The sequence below is a fragment of the Sturnira hondurensis genome, unplaced genomic scaffold (assembly GCF_014824575.4).
Source record: "Sturnira hondurensis isolate 20B ecotype Veracruz unplaced genomic scaffold, ASM1482457v3 Scaffold0013793, whole genome shotgun sequence".
In the NCBI taxonomy this organism is placed as follows: Eukaryota; Metazoa; Chordata; class Mammalia; order Chiroptera; family Phyllostomidae; genus Sturnira; species Sturnira hondurensis.
In genome coordinates this window covers 594,934-612,410 of record NW_028086424.1, presented here as the reverse complement: position 1 = coordinate 612,410, position 17,477 = coordinate 594,934, and the positions used below count along the sequence as shown (strand labels likewise).

Sequence of the window (17,477 nt, the reverse complement as noted above, 5' to 3'; positions counted from 1 at the left end):
AAAATGAGCAGTGAAGTTGCTGAACATTCAGCACCAAACTGCACTTAAAAACATGTCTCAGGAGCACTGTGTTCTTCTCTGTAGATTTCACACTTCTCTGTCCCATGCTCCACACAGACCTTTCCTTACACTGGTTCCATGTACTCTAGAGTCTCACTCTGTACTTAGTGCATACTCCAGTTCCTTTGTAAAAAATAATAATAAGGTCAGGTGGAACTTCCTGTCACCTGAACAGGAACCTCCTGCAGCTTCAACGCTCTCTCTAGTCATGACAATTGAATTATCTTGGTGTGTTCATGACTGGTTATGTCCAATTGCATTTCTCATTTTAAATAGATATATTTTATGAACACTTACTCTTCAAGGCCATGTACCCATGTCATGGAGCATCTGGGTCAGTGGGGATGGTAGAGGCTCAAATGTGCAAAGTAATTCTTAACAGACATTCACCCTTAGTCCTATGACACACTGGAACTATGCTCTTCATGTCACCGTCCAAAAACATAGGTTCATATATAGTAGAGGACATGCAAATGGGGCCCATGTGCTTGTGATAAACAGCCCAGTCCTGACCCTGCAGCTCTGGGACAGGAACCCAGACCAGGGTTCCCAGGCATTCCCAGTCCCTGCTCATGGAAAAACACAGACCACTCACTGTGGAGTTTGAGCTCAGCTGGGTTTTCCTGTTGCTTTTTTTAAGAAGTAATTTATAGAGAACCAGAAGTACTGAGTATGTGAGTGGATACAACCAAGAAAAACAGTGTGAGGGTGACACTTCCCTGACTTAATAGCTTTGTGTTTGCAGGTGTCCAGTGTGAAGTGCAGCTGGTGTAGTCTGAGGGAGGCTTGGTGAAACCTGTGGGGTCTCTGAGACTCTCCTGCACAGTCTCTGGATTCACCTTCAGTAGCTGAAAAATGAACTGTGTCTGTCAGGCTCCAGGGGAGGGGCTGGAGTGGGTCTCATACATTAGTAGTAGTGGTGGCACCACATCTATGCAGGCTCTGTGAAGGGTTGATTCACCATCTCCAGAGACAATGGCAAGAACCAGCCGTACCTGCAAGTGAACAACCTGAGATCTGAGGACACAACCACCTATTATTGTGTGAGAGACACAGTGAGGGGAAGTCAGTGTGAGCCCAGACAAAAACTTCCTTGTGGGAGACGAGATGGCTGGGCTTCAAAGGATGGTCAGGAAACCAGGAGTGCTCTTGGCACACTGAGTATGGGAGTCAATTCGGAAATAGCTGCAGATGCAGATTTACTCTTGGTTTCTTGGAAGGTGTGGGGTTAACTCTTCACATGGCATTTTTACTCTGGGAGACTCTGGGAGACTTCATGATTCTTGTTGACCTCTTAAGTATATGCATTACAGAGGCTTGTTGTAACAAGAAGAAAACATCCTTACATGCACCAGTCTCAGAAAGGGACACATATTTATTTACCCCTATCATAATTAATCATCAAGGAATCATCAAACTTTCAGGACCCACATCAGCTGACTCTACCACAGGCTCTGGTAGACCCAGCAGTGCTGCCCAGCCCCACACAGCTCAGAGTCCCAGCTAGTGAGCAGCAGAACAAATTCTTGCTGGGCAGTGGACACCAGATGTGCATAAACCCAATGCCTGAGGACAAGGACCCCCATTGGTGATGGTCATTGACTTTGCTGCATGTCCTTGACAGCAATAGGAGTGTATACTACACAGAGGTAGAGGGATCACCCACATAACATCAAACAGATGCTCAGTCTAATGAGATCACAGACAGAGGGACTTAAGAAGAGAGTCACTTCTTTGAGGAGTCCGTTGATGGCAGGGAAGACTTGTCAGCTAGTCAGAGATGTCTGGATCATGCTAGGTAAGGAGTAGCTCAGGTTTTATTGTTCATCCTTGACAAGGTCCTGCACACAGAAGGGGTTTGTGTGGCTTCAATTTCCTACTTTAATTAAGCTGGGTAAAATCTCTGCTTTCTCTAAATATTCCCCGTGTCTGTTCAGAAGGAGAGAGAAGGGTGAATCTAAACATGTCAGCATCAAACAACAAAAACTAGAACCGGACTATTTCTTCAATGAACTAGAAAACATCAGTGAGAACACTGAGCTATCAATCACTATGGGTGGAAAGAAATTTTAGTCCATAGAAAAAATAGTATAATGGTTACATGTAAGCAATAATGGGGATTAATAGTAAGTTATATGGACATCTTACTTCAAAGACTAGAGGAGACATGACCACCCTACAAGGACATTCACTTGTTCTGAAGGACTTGGGTCCCCTTTTCCCTTCCAAGATGAGAAGTTTCCACAGGATAATAGGGATCTTCAGTTTGGGGTGGTCTGCTGGAGTTACTTCCAATGTGGTAGAATCATGTTTTCATTCACTTGTTGTTGTCATGGTTGCTGTTTGTGTCACTCAAAAACTCCCATATTAAAACCTGGGGCTTATTTTATGGTGTTAGGAGGTTAGGCCTTGGGACAAATGTGGAGCTCTCTTTAACAGTATTAGGATCTTTATAACAGAGGACTAAGGAAGCTCCCTTTCCCCATCCACCCTCTCAGACTACAGTGGAAGCATCTATTCTTGGATTTTTCACATCCAGATCTGTGAGAAATAAATTTTTGTTGTCATCCAATCTCACAGCCCACAGTACTTTGCTACAGCACCCAGGGTGAATTAGGGTTGTAGTGTATGTGATCACAAGGACAACCTCCCTGGGGTTTTGCAGCCATATTTATTTTGAAAGGAGAGTATGGACATTATTTCAGTGATGCCCAAGGGTAATTATTCTCAGTTGTTTTATTCCACAGACAAAATTTCAGGTTGAAGGTTATAAAAGGCTCCTAAACAGATGTAACAGGAAGATAGTAGTAGAAGTGGGTATAATCCATGATAACTTTCATTACTTACCACATCAGCATGGAGCCAAGTCTAGGTTCCACTGGTGGTAAAATCCATAAACGCAGGGTCACAACATAAATTCTTCCATTCACCACATCACACAAACATGGCTGATGTGCTCTTGAAGGTGTGGAATGAACAACGCTGAGGAGGAGGTTTGGCCAAGGAGGTTTCAGTGTTCACTTAGGTTTTATCAGTTTTGTAATCATGTCAGTTTTGTAATCTTCCCAGAAATGTGTGGCATTCGGATCATAGCAGCGCCTTGCAAATAATGACTGGTGTCCTGTGTGCATATCGGGCATTTTATGCGACAGTCTGCAAGCCTTTGTGGGAGCAGGAGGAAGAAACTGAGTGCAGAAAGTGTCGAGAGCAGGTAAAATTCTCTGCACATATTTCTTCCTTCTTCCCACTCTGTCTCCACAATGATGGACTCTCAGTGCACAGATGCAAATGATCAGGGATTCTGTCTTGAAATAAAGAGAGAGCAGCCCTAGCAGTGCCCTCTGACCTCAGCCAGGGAGGCTGATGTTTGGGATGAGCCTCTCTAAGTGTGTCGACACACGAACAAGGTCACACAGGGCATTTATTCTAAGCTGAATAGCATGAAACACTGTGCATATGGAATGTCACCCTAGATTAAATTGTTAAAATGACTAAAGGTAGAAATTAGCAACAACAACAATAACTCTACAGCACACAGATGAACCAGCCTCTCATAAAATCCCCCACTGTCACAACAAGTGTGTTTTCCCCTCCAGGAAGGTGGGGACCATCACCAAGGCACTAAACTTCTCTGTCACTCAGGGGAGAAGTGCATGCAAATGGGCATCACCACTTACAGATAAACCCAGACTGGCTGCTGTCCCTGCACCTCAGGGAGAGAGGCTCAAGCCCCAGAGTTTCTGTAGTTTGCATTCACTGATGCAGTTAACCCAGAAAAAGCAACATGAAGTTTGCGCTGAGCTGGCCACTTGCTCTAATGCTTCTACGTGGTAACATTACAGAGAAACTAGGTAATGTGTGTGTGTGTGTGTGTGTGTGTGTGTGTGTGTGTGTGTGTTTGTGCGCGCGCATGTATCCACTGATAATAATATTTACAGTCACCACATGCACTACAGACAAGAGAGCAGGTAAAATTCTCTGCACATGTTTCTTCATGTGCAGGTGTCCGATGTGAGTTGCAGTTGGTGGAGTCTGGTGGGAGCCTGAGGCAGCCTGGAGGGACTCTGAGACTCTCCTGCAAAGGTTCTGGATTTACATTCAGTCATTCCTATATAAAACTGAATCCCTCAGGCTTCAGGAAACAGACTGGAGTGGGTAGGGATTATTAGAAACAAAGTTAACAGCCATGCTACAGAATGCACTGCATCTGTGAAAGGCAGATTTACCATATCAAGAAATGATTCCCAAAGCACTGTCTATCTGCAAATGAACAGCTGAGAGCCTAGAACTCTGCCCTGTATTACTGCACGAAAGACGCAGGGCAGGGGGAGTCAGTGCAAGCCCAGACAAAAACCTCCAAGCAGGAAGGGCTGTAAATACCAGGGGGCACTCAGGGCCCACATGTTCTGAAGGCACAAGGCACATAAACGTTTGCTTCAGCTCTGGCAGGAGGCTTCCTCTTCACCTGACATTCACCATGTAGGTCGCTAAAAAATCACCCACCATAATGAGTCTAAAGTGGTTCATTCACCTCTATCTACATATATTGGGCAGATGCATATTATCTCTGACTTGAAACTCCTCCCAAATAGCTCTGTTGTGACAGTTGGTTTTGTGTTAGTTTAAATAGATCACTAGGTGTCCAATTATAGAGCTGCTGGTCATTCATGGTTTTGTCCAAGAGTGTTTACAGGTGAACTTACCTTTGAAACGGTGGCTCAGAAAAGCAGATTGCTTTCCCCAATGCAGATGGACACCCTTCACTCCACCAAGGAACTAACTGAAACAAACTGAGGATGGAAATTCAACCTCTTCCCATTTGTGTGCTTGATTGTAGAGCTGGGACAGAGGTCTCCTCCTGCCCTGGGAACCCTGGTCCTCAGCCTGCAACCAGGCTGAGTGACAGCAACAGCTCTCCTGTATCTGCTGGATGAATCCAGAGCTCACAGACTTTGGGCGTCTCAAGGTCTGTACTATGAGCAATAATTCAATATGAATGCAAATTTCAATATGCATTTGGTGAACAAACAGGAGGATCATGTTAATCAATGCCCCATTAATTTGCAACAGTGTTATGTAACACAGTCCCTGCTCCCTAAACCTGTGAGGCCCATTGAAAATTCTGGAACCTCATGAAGACTCAGGGAAGATCACTGAGGATGAACAGAACAGAGCTGCATGGCATCGGAGCTCACTGAGACAGCTTCAGCAGACAAAGCTGATGATGTAGCACAGGGTTAGGTTTCTCAGTGATTGATCTTGCAAACAAATATTCTCCATCTTGATTCTGCACAATAACCAACTGCACCTTGTCTTCTTGTGGAAGATCTCATGATGAACATTTACTGAAATGATAGAGATTTATTCAATTTGTAAGATTACTCTGAACATTTTCTTAGCCCCAATGCATGCTTTATGCAGGTTCCAGTTGATGCTGTATTATTATAACAAGACTGACATAGGGGAGATATGCACAGTGACTTAAAACATATGTTATCACATATAACTCACACATAATTGATAAATCCAGCACTGATCCATGGTCCCAAAACAATGGGAACTCTCTCAGTGTTTCCCCCATAGGAGCTAACTGTGACATTCCCCAGGAAGTGAACACTGAAGCAGATGCTCTTAGTCCCCAGAACTAAGTTAAAACTCAGTGCCTGCTGGGCTGCTAGATTTGGAGGTTTTGGAGCCCACGTGGGGAACATCACCACTGATACTTGATTGCCAGCCCTAGAGAATGTCTCCTTTGAAAGGGAGCCTGGGTAATAATCAGTGGTGTCTGAATTATCACACCTTATTCCTTGACCAGCGTGGGCAAGTCCATAAGTGCTGAACAAGAAACCCAGGTGCAGGACTTGGAGGTGCAGCTGTAGGTCACTGAGCAGTGAAACTGTTTCCAGGTGAGATGAAGAGTCTGAGGTCCATGGGGTATATGGTCTGAAGGAAAGATAACCATATGAATGCAGCACCAATAATAATAATTTTAGAAAATCTTAAGGGTAACACACAGAGATGACCTCACCTAGAAAGACATAACATTACCTAGAATCCATTGGGGGCCCAGCCCAAGTGGTAAGTACAGAAGAGAAGGGAGACTTGGAGTCCATTGCCATAAAAATCATCAGTGTTTTGTCTTTCATTGAGCAGTAGAAGTTCAGTGGAATTAGGACCACATCCAGGGACACTCAGATTGGATCTTACCCAAGAGGAACCTTTGGACATCAGAAGCCCCCAAAGCCATCATGAGTTTCAGGACTCAACAGTGTTGGCTGTGTCATGAATCCGGCAGGTCTAGGGAAGGGGCTTCCTGTTGGCTTCACAGAGCCCGGGTTATAGGGTTCCCTACAGAGTCAGCGGGGTTTAGTAAGGTCAATTCTCTGTCCAGAGAATTAAGGCACACAGTGTCTCTTAGGGAGTTTTGGAAGTCAGAGCACAACAGTTCATTCTGGGCTAGAGACATTGAGAAGTTCATACTCTGTGAGTCCTGACAGGATGATGCAGATATGACACTAGGAGTGCATGGGACCCAGAAGCTCAGAGCAGCTGCCCCAGGAGTTAGTGCAGGGGGAGCTGGAAAAAGGTTTCTTGTGAGGGCCTGTGTCTTTTTCTTTTCATGAAAACCTCTAAAAGGAGAGTTGATCATGTGGTGATTGTAAATATTCTATTCTATCAGGGCATTCACCAAACTCTATGATACATAAAAACCAGAGTCAATGGTGTTTCTAGGGCTTCTTTATATCTGAATTGTAAAGAACTGTGAACAGAGTAGGTTTTATTAACTCACTGGGTGGAGAATTTGGGAGATACACTGACCTAGGATTAAAGCCCATAATTGGTTCAGAGGGTGTCCATGTCTCTCAAAGTTGGGTTCACAATGAGGAGCATGTCCTGTGGGAGCTTGTTCCTCAGTGGGAGGAGCTATATCAGCACAGACTTCAGAGATCTGCCAGGGGACCCATATCCTACAACACTGTGTAGAACTTGAATCCTCAGACTCCCTCTAAGCATTGCCCCTGTGTTCTCTACCTTCTCTCAGGTGGAGTCAAATCTCCAATTGTGAAACAATCTGCCCCATTAATATGCAAATGAGAAGAGGTAGACTAGATTAAATGTGGGTCTGACTGTGCCCTGAGCAAACACAGTCCCCTACAGAAGCCCTGACTGCACACCCTCTCACACTGGGCTGGAGCTAGAAAACCCTATTCCTGGTGGCAGTTGCCAAAGGTAAGGAGCTTCTCAGTTCCTGAGTTGTGGAGGAGACCAGCGACAGGGAAAGGAGATTTTCAGCCACTCCGGAACTCTCTCCACAGGTGTCCACTCCCACGTGCAGCTGGTTCAGACAGTTGCTGAAGTGAGGACACCTGTGGCCTTGGTGAAGCTCTCCTGCAAGGCTTCTGGACAAAACGTCAACCATTATGCTATGCACTGGGTGACAGGCCCAAGGAAAACGCTGGAGGGATATTTCTGTCCCTCTTTCTCTTTCCCTCCCCCCTCTCTAAACATAAATAAATAAACTATTTTTAAAATCATGTATTTTCTTTTCAAAGTATATTTTATTTTTTATGCTATTGTAGTTGTCCCATTTTTTCTCCCAGTTGGGCCCCTCCACCTTGCGTCCCTCTACCCTCCTGCATTGCCCCCACCCAAGTTCGGGCCCATGGGTTGTGCATAAATAGTCTGTCTTCTCCATTTCCTTTAGTATTCTATAATATGCTGCCTGAACAGTCTCAGACAGGAGGGAGTGTTTGCATTTTCCAGAATCTAGAACAGCATTTCTTGTCCCATGGCCTCTTTATCCTTCTCCACAGCCATGAATAAGTCAGCTGATGTCAGTGATCACATCATTTTCGTCTCCTGGAGTCTCATCTCCCTCTGTCTGCATTTAGGATTAACAGAACAATGTTCTAGTTCAGTTCAGACAACTGAAGTTAATCTCACTGATCATAAGTATTATGATTCACATGGATTTCACTAATTAACCTATTCTATTATCTTCTTTAAAGTTTTTTTATTGGTATGTATGTAGTGAAACCCTCTGCAAATGGCCTTTCCAGTTGTTTTAAATGAAGAGTTTATCCATAAGCTCTGTGGATTTTTACTTTCTCAGTGGCTCTGAGTCTAGTAATAGAAAAGCAACTTTTCAACACTGTCTCAGCTTTGTGTTTTTGAAGGTCAGGAAGCCAGAGACAATCAGAGTTGAGGGCACCAACATTACAGTGCAAATTGTCCTCTCGTATAAGATGTGAGCCTGTAGTCTGATTCCTACATGTGCACTTGCCTCCAACACTGGAGTGTAGGTACCACTAGACACAGACATTCCTTCATGATTTTATATAGAAAATGTCTCCTATATCCAGTCTTCCATCAATTAGTATCAGAGGAGGAGTGGGACAAGTAGGAAGGGCAGAGGCCCAGTTGGGCTCACTTATACCAGACATGGTCACAGACATGCCCACGCCTGGCTCAAAACTCTGTGTTTATTGAAATCCTATCATTCCTAGAGTCCACAAGAGATATGCACCTGGATGGAGGCACTGATATCTCTGCAGGTCTCCAAACCCACAACTACATTATAGTAGGAGAACATGCAAATAGGAAGTTTCTGCTCATGAGTAGCACTATAGCTCCCGACGCTGATGTCCTGGCACATAAGCCCAGCCTGAGATTCCCACGTGTTCTCAGTACCTGCTCAGGAAAGAGCACAGACCACACACCATGGAGTTTGGGTTTGACTTGGTTTTCTTTGTTGCTATTTTAAGAGGTAATGTATGGAGAACTAGAAGCACTAAGTATGTGAGTGGAGATGAATGAGAGAAACTGTAAGGAGTGGCAGTTTGCTGACCTGATATCTTTGTGTTTTCAGGTGTCCAGTATTAGGTGCAGTAGGTGGAGTCTGGAAAAGGTTTAGTGCAGCCTGGGGGGTTTCTAAAAATCTCCTGCATGACCTCTGAATCCAGCTTCAGTAGCTACAAAGTGAATTGTTTCTGCCAATCTCCAAGGAAGGGGCTGAAGTAAGCCTCAGACACTAATGTACATGCTACTACCACATACTATGACAAGTCTGTGCTAGGCAAATCCACCATCTCCAGAGAAAGGGGAAAGAACATTTGCACCTGCAAATGAGCAGCCTAAGAGCCAAGAACATGGCTGCATATTACTGTGTGACAGTCACAGTGAGGAGAAGTCTGTGTGAGTGCAGACACAAACCTCACTGCAGGAGGTGTTGGGACCACCAGGGTGCTCCTACATCCCTGAACACAGTGACCATTCCACATGCAGTTGAAGTTGGAGGCTTCAGTGGGTTTCTTCTCTGCTTTCCTTTTCCTTTAAACATTTCCCTCAGGAAACTTCCATTGATCTCTCATTCTGAGCTCACATTTGAAGACTCTGTGTTACAAAAGGCTATTGACAAGGTAGACAACATTATGACATAGACAGAAAACAGTCTCATTTAATCACTCTTGTGACCAGTTCCAAAGAATCATCAGTCTGTCTGGCCCACAACAGCTGAATCTACACAAAGGCTCTTTTAGAGGCAATACAGAAGACCGGAAACACTCAGCTTAGTGTCCAAGATGACCATCAGCAAGACACATACATGCTGAATAGTGGGAACCAGAGGCAAACGAACCCAACAATGGAGAAAAAAAGGTTTTTGTTGGTGACAGACATTGAATTGGCATCATGATCGCAGCACTAAGCAGACGTGCCACCACATAGAAGCAGAAGGACCCATGACAGTTTTGTGTGGATGTCCACCCTGGTGAAAACAAACTCACCAAGGAGACAAGTAGCATTTATTACACACAGAGTCAAATATCTGGGAGGAGCAGGAAAGGCCCAACAGCAAGTCAGATGAGCTTTGATAGTCAGGAAAGGAGGCTAGCTCAGTGCTTTATTTTGTCAAGGTTGTGGTGGTGGGAGATTCCACTTACAACGGCTTTTGTGGTTGCAGTCTCCCAGTGACATCTAAAGAGGAGGCAGCCCTGGCTGGCATAGCTCAGTAGATTGAGTGCAGGCCTGTGAACCAAAAGGCTGCTGGTTCGATTCCTAGTCAGGGCACATGCCTGGGTTGCAGGCCAGGTCCCCAGTAAAGTGGCACGTGTGAGGCAACCACACATTGATGTTTCTTTCCCTCTCTTTCTCTCTCCCTTACCCACTCTAAAATTAAATAAATAAAGTATTTTTAAAATATTTTTATTTATTTTTCTTTAGAGGGGAAGGGAAGGAGAGAGGAGGAAACATCAATGTATGGTTGCTTCTCGTGCATCCCCTGCAGGGAACTGGCCCCTGCCGGAAACTGGCCTGCAACCCAGGCATGTGCCCTGACTGGGAATCGAACTGTGATCGTCTGGTTCGCAGGCCCGTGCTCTATCCACTGAGCTACACCAGCCAGGGCATAAATAAAGTATTTTTAAAAGCAGCTTTCAAGTATCTCCTTAAAAATAAAAATGAAAAGGAGGCAAAATTTTTATTATCAGATTTCCTGTGTGGGGCAGATGAAGTAGAGGCAGGAAGGAGCCATCATTTTCCAGCAGTCAAACATAACATAAAATAGAGTCTGAGTACCTATTCCAATTAATAACCATAAAATTACCAAACTACAAATAAAAAATGATTTCTCACTAGTGGATAATACCAGGTGAACAGAAAATCTGAAGAGTAATTATAAGAAAATGATGACATAGAATTGCACAGGGGTGTTGGTCCAACCTGTGGGTCAGAATCAGTTTGTTATCAAATGTTATTAGATCTTTGAAGGCCATGGGCCAGTCAACAGATGGGGCCATTGTGGAATCAACCTCTTAATGACGTTTAGAATATAGACACCGCTTTATTTTCAAATAAATTGCCATTTAATGTGAAAAAAACACAGAATACACAGAAATAATAAGAACAAGTATAAATAAGCAAATGATGGTGATGATGATGATGATTACAATTGACTGAAAAGGGGTTCTTGGTTCAATGAAACTATGAGGGTTCATCATTAGCCCTCCTACAGGCAGGGGTGTCCTCTGTTCCCTGTAAGTGTTCAGAGATTTCACAAATGGGGCCCCGAAGAATTATGCAGCTTGGGGGATCCATTATGTGACTGTAGGATAAATGACCTAAAAGGTGTCTAACACCTAATTGTCTGGACATGTGATATTGTTTTCAAGGAAAGCAGATAAACTGCTTTCTATGAAAATGTGAATGTATGTAAAAAAAATTCTCTTTCCACAAATTCACAATGACATGTTCCTTATGCCTCTTGTTTTCCACATGCAGGATCTTTAATGTTTCCATTTTTAGATTGTTGAAAACTATCCTTCCTGGTTTCAGTGTCTGTAACTCAGATGACAGGCAAAAAGGCCCCATGACTAGGGAAACCTGGGACTAAGTACATGAAACTTATCCTTCTGGCAGGAGTAGAGCCTCTGCCCCCTTTACTTCACCTTGTTTGGCCCTGGAGGATGGCTGGATAGTCAATGATGGGTAAGAGTCCTCAAGGAAGGAACAACCTAAGACAGGCACAGTTGTGAAGGGAGCATTAGTTAAGGGCTTAGGGGATTATGGAAGAAGAACAACAGACTCTCACCCCTCAGCTTTCTCATAGCCTGAATCCTCATTCTATTTGTGAAAAATCTCCTAATCTATTGGCTGCCTTGCATTCCCCACCTGATTCAGGCCTGAAACAATACCAAATCAGGGTGCATCCCTGTGCTGCAACCAGCGGATCCTGGTGCAGGGCAATCAGATCTGAGAAAGAATGCATTAAACCCTGTGAGATGTACTTTGCTAAGAATGCCCTCAGTTTAAATGTTAAGAGTCAAAACACAAATTAAGTTTTTTTCCCAAAGTTTTATTGCACCTTTCCAAGGTATCACCCTGTCCACCAGATCCTTACTCAAAAGGACCCCCATGATCCTAGAAATTTTATCTGTAAACCATATCTTCTTTCTTGGATATGCATCCTTATGCAAGCTAACTCAATGAAAGCACATTGAAACAGAGGCTCAAGACCTTTGTCCTCTGAGAGATTAGTCAGCCTTTTCTCCCCAAGCAGATCCTGTCTTGGTAGACTTATTCTCATCTGCAGGTGCTGGGAGAGCACTGCTGGATGAAGCTCTCCCACATTAAATAACACATGCCCATCAATATTTAGGTATTTTTAGACAACATAATCTTCCTCTATATTTTACTGTACTTCCTTCTCAGTCCTCACTTAAAATATCTTTAAAACTCTATTCTTAGTAACACTCTGGAATGAAAATCAGTGATGTTTGTGTCATGTGACAGAACATTATTCTTGCCCAGTTTCAAAGTCACTTCTACAGTTGTGGATATTTTTTTTCCAGCAGTACGCCGCTCTTGGCTCCAGAACCTGTTCTAGTCCCTATGGCTGCTACAACCAGTCATCATGGACAACAGAACTTTGCCATATTTGGGGGTGGTGTTTTTGGTAAAAACACTCAACTGAGGACCCATTACAATATTGATAATTTAGACTTTGTTAAACTTAATTATACTTGTCCCAACAAAGACCCACTAAGCCTTTGAAGAGACAAATGTGAACAGGATTATATTCCAAATGAAGTATATGATGGAAGAAAATGTTTATTATAGATTAAGAACATTATATGTTGTGTGGGAGAGCCCAGAACCCTCTGCCGAAAGTGATGATCACCAAATCAGGGGCAAAGGAGGCTGGGAGTGAGGGTTTCATGTCTGGGTAGAGGTTCTCTTTCATGTGAGCAAATTTGTCCTAGGAATTCTCTTAATTTCATTTCCTCAGGACCCCAACATACTGACAATAGTACATTGAGAAAACAGGTCAGTTAATCTGCTTGTATAATCTTTTGACATATGGAGAATTCTGAGTTGTGATGAGTGTAACATGAATTATAGCTATTCTCATTTCTAGTTTTTTTTCTGCATGTAAAAATGTGGTTATTTTTGATGTGATTAATTTGGGGTCTCTGCAGTGTGTCCTGGGCTTGCAGAAGAGAAGAATTTTCACTAGGAGCTGTAGCCACAATCATATTTCCAACCACAAGAATCAATAATGCCTCACCTGTCTGTGCTTTGGAGGCACTTCCTTTTTTTTTAATTTTTATTTTTATTCAATTCTTGTTCAAGTACAGTTTTATGTCTTATATTCCCAGCCCTGCCCCCCAGTGCTCCCCACCTCCCCCATCTCTGTCCCCCACCTTATTTATTGTCCCTGTGTCCTCTATACTTGTTCATGTGAGTCCATCCCCTTTTCCCCTATGATTCTCTCCCCTCGCCCCTCTGGACCCTGTCAGCCTGTTCCATATTTGAGTGCCATTGGTTATATTTTGCTTGCCTGTTTGTATTGTTGTTTATATTACTGTTAATGGTGATATCATATGGTATTTGTCTTTCTCAAATCAAAAAGTGGTCATGATGAAGAGAAATATGACTTTGAAAATGACCCTGCATTATTTATTATTTTACATGCTAATGTAGACATTATTTGTATTTATTTTATGATAAAAGTATTCGAACATTACAGATTTATCAGAATTTGTGTATTTTGGGAGTGTTTGAAAACTGCTAATAATACCTTTCAAATCAGTTTGAAAGGTGCATGGGAATTTAAGAATGTCACATACCCGTCTAGTCCACCATTTCTTCTTATACTCAGGAAGTGAGGCAGTCCTTTGATATCATTCCAATGTGTCTGATAAAAAAAGAGAATCCCATGTCCCTGATGAACATGATGAGTGAGTTCATGAGAAAAGATGTCCCTACAAAGGTTCCAGAATGACCATGGAGCCTGACCTAAATTCTTCTCAACTTATACATGAAAGACTGCCCAATATGCAAATTTTCCTTCCAGCCCCAGGGTAAATTCTCCCCTGGTCTGTGGGGCTCACAGCTTTCTCCCCACATGTGGCTGAGGTCTCTGTGGAAGACAGAACTGTGCACTAGAAGAAGATGAAAGTGCTGGGTCATCTCCTGTGCCTGGTGATTGCCACCCAGGGTGAGTGTCTCAAGTGTCAGACAAGGGTCAACGGGGTACTGGTGAGTGTGCATGGCTGACACAGTTTGGTGCTCCTTGTCCCCAGGTATCTTCTCCCAGGTGCAGCTGCAAGAGTGGGGCACAGAACTGGTGAAGCCCTCACAGACAGTCTTCCTCACCTGTGCTGTGTATGGTTACTCCATCACCAGTGGTTACTGCTGGAACTGGATCCGCCAGCCCCCAGGAAAGGGGCTGGAGTGGATTGGGCGCATATGTAGTGATGGGAACACTTACTACAGCCCATCCCTTAAAAGCCGCACCTCAATCTCTAGAGACACATCCAAGAACCAATTCTCCCTGCAGCTGAGCTCTGTGACCACTGAGGACACAGCTGTGTATCACTGTACCAGAGACACAGTGAGAGGAAGTAAGTATGAGCCCAGACATAAACCTCCCATCAGGAGACAGAAGGTCTGGGCTGCAGGGGGCCCTAAGGACACCAGGGGAGGCAGTGGACAACTACAATGACAATAGTCCACAGACAGATATCCCAGGACCACTTTCCTGGCTCCGATGTTTCTCCATCAGCACCTGCATAAAAATGACATGGAAATACAGGACATACTGGCTCTGAGAGTGAGCTTTCTGGCGAATGTTAAGATAAAACATTGTTGAATAAAATATAACTAAAATTAAAGTCCTTTGTCCTAGGAAGTTACTGTTAAGGAGGTAAAAAGGCAAGTATAGGCTACAGAGAATATTTCAACGCTATATCTGAAACTATTGTATCCTGAATGTAAAGATCTTTCCATGTAATATAAGAGCCCAGGACTCTCTGGCAACAGGGCTCAGCCCTCCCAGGGAGGTTGGAGATAAAGAGAATTCCTTTGAAATTCATAGTGACCTTCCCCCTGAGGAAAGCTATGGATGGGCTCCTCCCCACTCTGCTGCCTCTGAACACAATGAACCTTTAGTATGAGAATTTGAGAACATGGCTTAGCCATGACTCTTCCCACATCTCCCCTTCCAAATTGGTTGACACTGCATCAGAGAATTGCCATGGCTGTTTTTTGGCTCTTCTGCATAAAAAGTGTTATTCTGTCTGATATAAGTTATGAGGGTCCTCTGCTGTAGGCCTCAGTTCCTTAAGGGAGAGTTAGCTAAAAGAGCCTTGAACATAAATACAAGACTCACACATCAAGCATCAAGGAGCTCCCAACTGCCTGGGCTTTGTAGTTACATGATCACAGGTGTTTGAAATAGAGAAAATGGGTCTTTGGAAAAACTCTCATACCTGGTGGAATCATATTTACAATAAATTGAAATCAACATATTAGTAAACATAAAATTATTATTTTAAAATCTTCTTAATTATGGATGTTTTCATGATTGTGTTTAGAAATGTGTTTGAACATAAACCTAGCAAATTCAAATATATCCAGAAAGATAAATGAGATTCTAATTATCTTCTTACACCCAGAAAAGAGGAGACATTCTTGGACCTGTTTGCAATGAGCCTCACAACCCTAATGTCCTCTCTTGCCAGGTCACATAGTACCTGTGGTCATGAGAAGAAATTCCTAGAGGGAATACTGACTCAGTACTTCTTTATTTATAAGAAAGAAATCACCCAAATACAACTTTCTGTCCTACCTTCAGGGTAAATCCTCCCGTGGGCAGTGGGGGCTCACAGCTCTCTCTTCACATGAAGCTGGAATCTCTGGGGAAGGCAAAGCTATGCTCTAGAGAAGATGAGGCTGCTGGGTTTCCTGTGCCTGGTTACAGCCCACTGTGTGAGTGTCTAAGATGCCAGACGTAGGTCTAAGGGATGGTGACTAAAGTTAACTGACAGGGACTGACACTTCTTGTCTCCAGGTGTCTTGTTTCAGGTAAAGCTGCAGGAGTGGGGCCCAGGACTGATGAAGCCTTCACAGGCCCTCTCCCTCATCTGCTCTGCCTCTAGATTCTCCACCAGAGCCAGTGGTTACTGGTGGAGCTGTATTCGCCAGCCTATAGGGAAAGGGGCTGGCATGGATTGAGTACATATGTTCTGATTGGAGTGCTTACTACAGACCAAGCCTAAGAGCCGAACCTCCATCTCCAGAGGCACATCCAAGAACCAGTTCACCCTGCAGCTGAGCTCTGTGACCACTAAGGACACAGATGTGTGTTACTGTGCAAGAGACACAATTAAGGATATAAAACATTAACCCAAATAGAAATCTACGTGAGGGAGACAGTAGGACTCTGCTGCGAATGGTGCTCAGGACACCAGGGGGACAGTGAAAGCTGCACTGACACTGCTCAACAGACTCTTACTCCCCAGGACCATTTTTCTAACTCTTCTGTTCCTGCATCAGCACCTGCTTCTGCTCCTGGGGAGATGCCCATCCAGTGGCTGACATGGTACTGCCCTCAGGGCTCCTGGTTGTGCTTTCAGAAAATGAGCACCTATGAGCTATAGATCAGAGTGACCCCGCACACACAGGTCAGGTCAGTTTTGGCTCCACTAACTGGAAAACTGTACCCTGGGTCTGACCCTCTGGATGACAATCCAGGAGCTTCTCATAATTGTCTCTGTAGGTCCCAGGTACTGAGAAAACAGAAAACGGAAAGGTCTGGGACATTCCTATATTTGAATTAATCATGTTTGCTTTTGTTCTGTCATTAAAGTACATCACTCCCTTGGATCCAGTGAGACAGGGTATCCTGCCCAAATACTTGGCACAGGGCAGAAGGGAGACCTGGGGTCACTATCATGATCATGATAACTGTGCATCTCTTTGTGTGAGATTTATTGAGCAGTACAAGTGCAATAGAATTAGGACCATACTCAGGGATACTCAGTTGGAACCTGCAAGCAAGGATCGTGAGGACATCAGAGTCCCCAAAGCCACTGAAGTTTCTGGTCACAGGGGTGTCAGCTGAGTCAGTGCATGTGGCATCTCTAGCGAAGGGACTTCCTGTTGATTCACATTGTTCTAATTTGGGGCTTGCTGTGAACTCACTGGGGATTACTAAGGCCAATGCTCTTTATCCTGAGATGCCTAAAACTTAGTGCCCCTGACGGAGCATCCTGAAGTCAGGGTGCAGCCTTTAGTTCTGAACAGGAGATGCTTAGTGGTTTATGCCTTGTGAGCCCAGACAGGACCCTCCCCTTCAGGGCAGGGGCTGGAGAGCAGGTGACATATGGGACCCAACAACCCAGGGCTGCTCACCAGGACAATGTGGAAAGGAAGCTAGGGAGGGCTTCCATCTTAAGGCAAGGGTCTTCCTTTTTTCATTAAAAAATATCTAAAATAAGGGTTGGACATGAAGTGACTGCATATGTCCTCTCAGAGAATTTATCAAACTCAATAAGGCAAGAGGACCACAGTCACTGAGGGTATTGCTTCAGCTTCTTTATATGTGAATATTCAGGAACTGGAAACAGTTTTTTTTT

At 44.0% G+C, this 17,477-nt stretch overlaps 1 gene segment (V, D, J or C); it reads left to right on the top strand.

Annotated features, from left to right (window-relative positions):
- Window positions 1-13,966: 13,966 nt before the first annotated feature.
- LOC118998072 (immunoglobulin heavy variable 4-38-2-like) lies at window positions 13,967-16,074 on the top strand. The segment is given in 3 exon segments: window positions 13,967-14,056; window positions 14,142-14,452; window positions 15,925-16,074. Coding segments are annotated over 3 exon segments (507 nt in total).
- The last annotated feature ends 1,403 nt before the right edge of the window (window positions 16,075-17,477 follow it).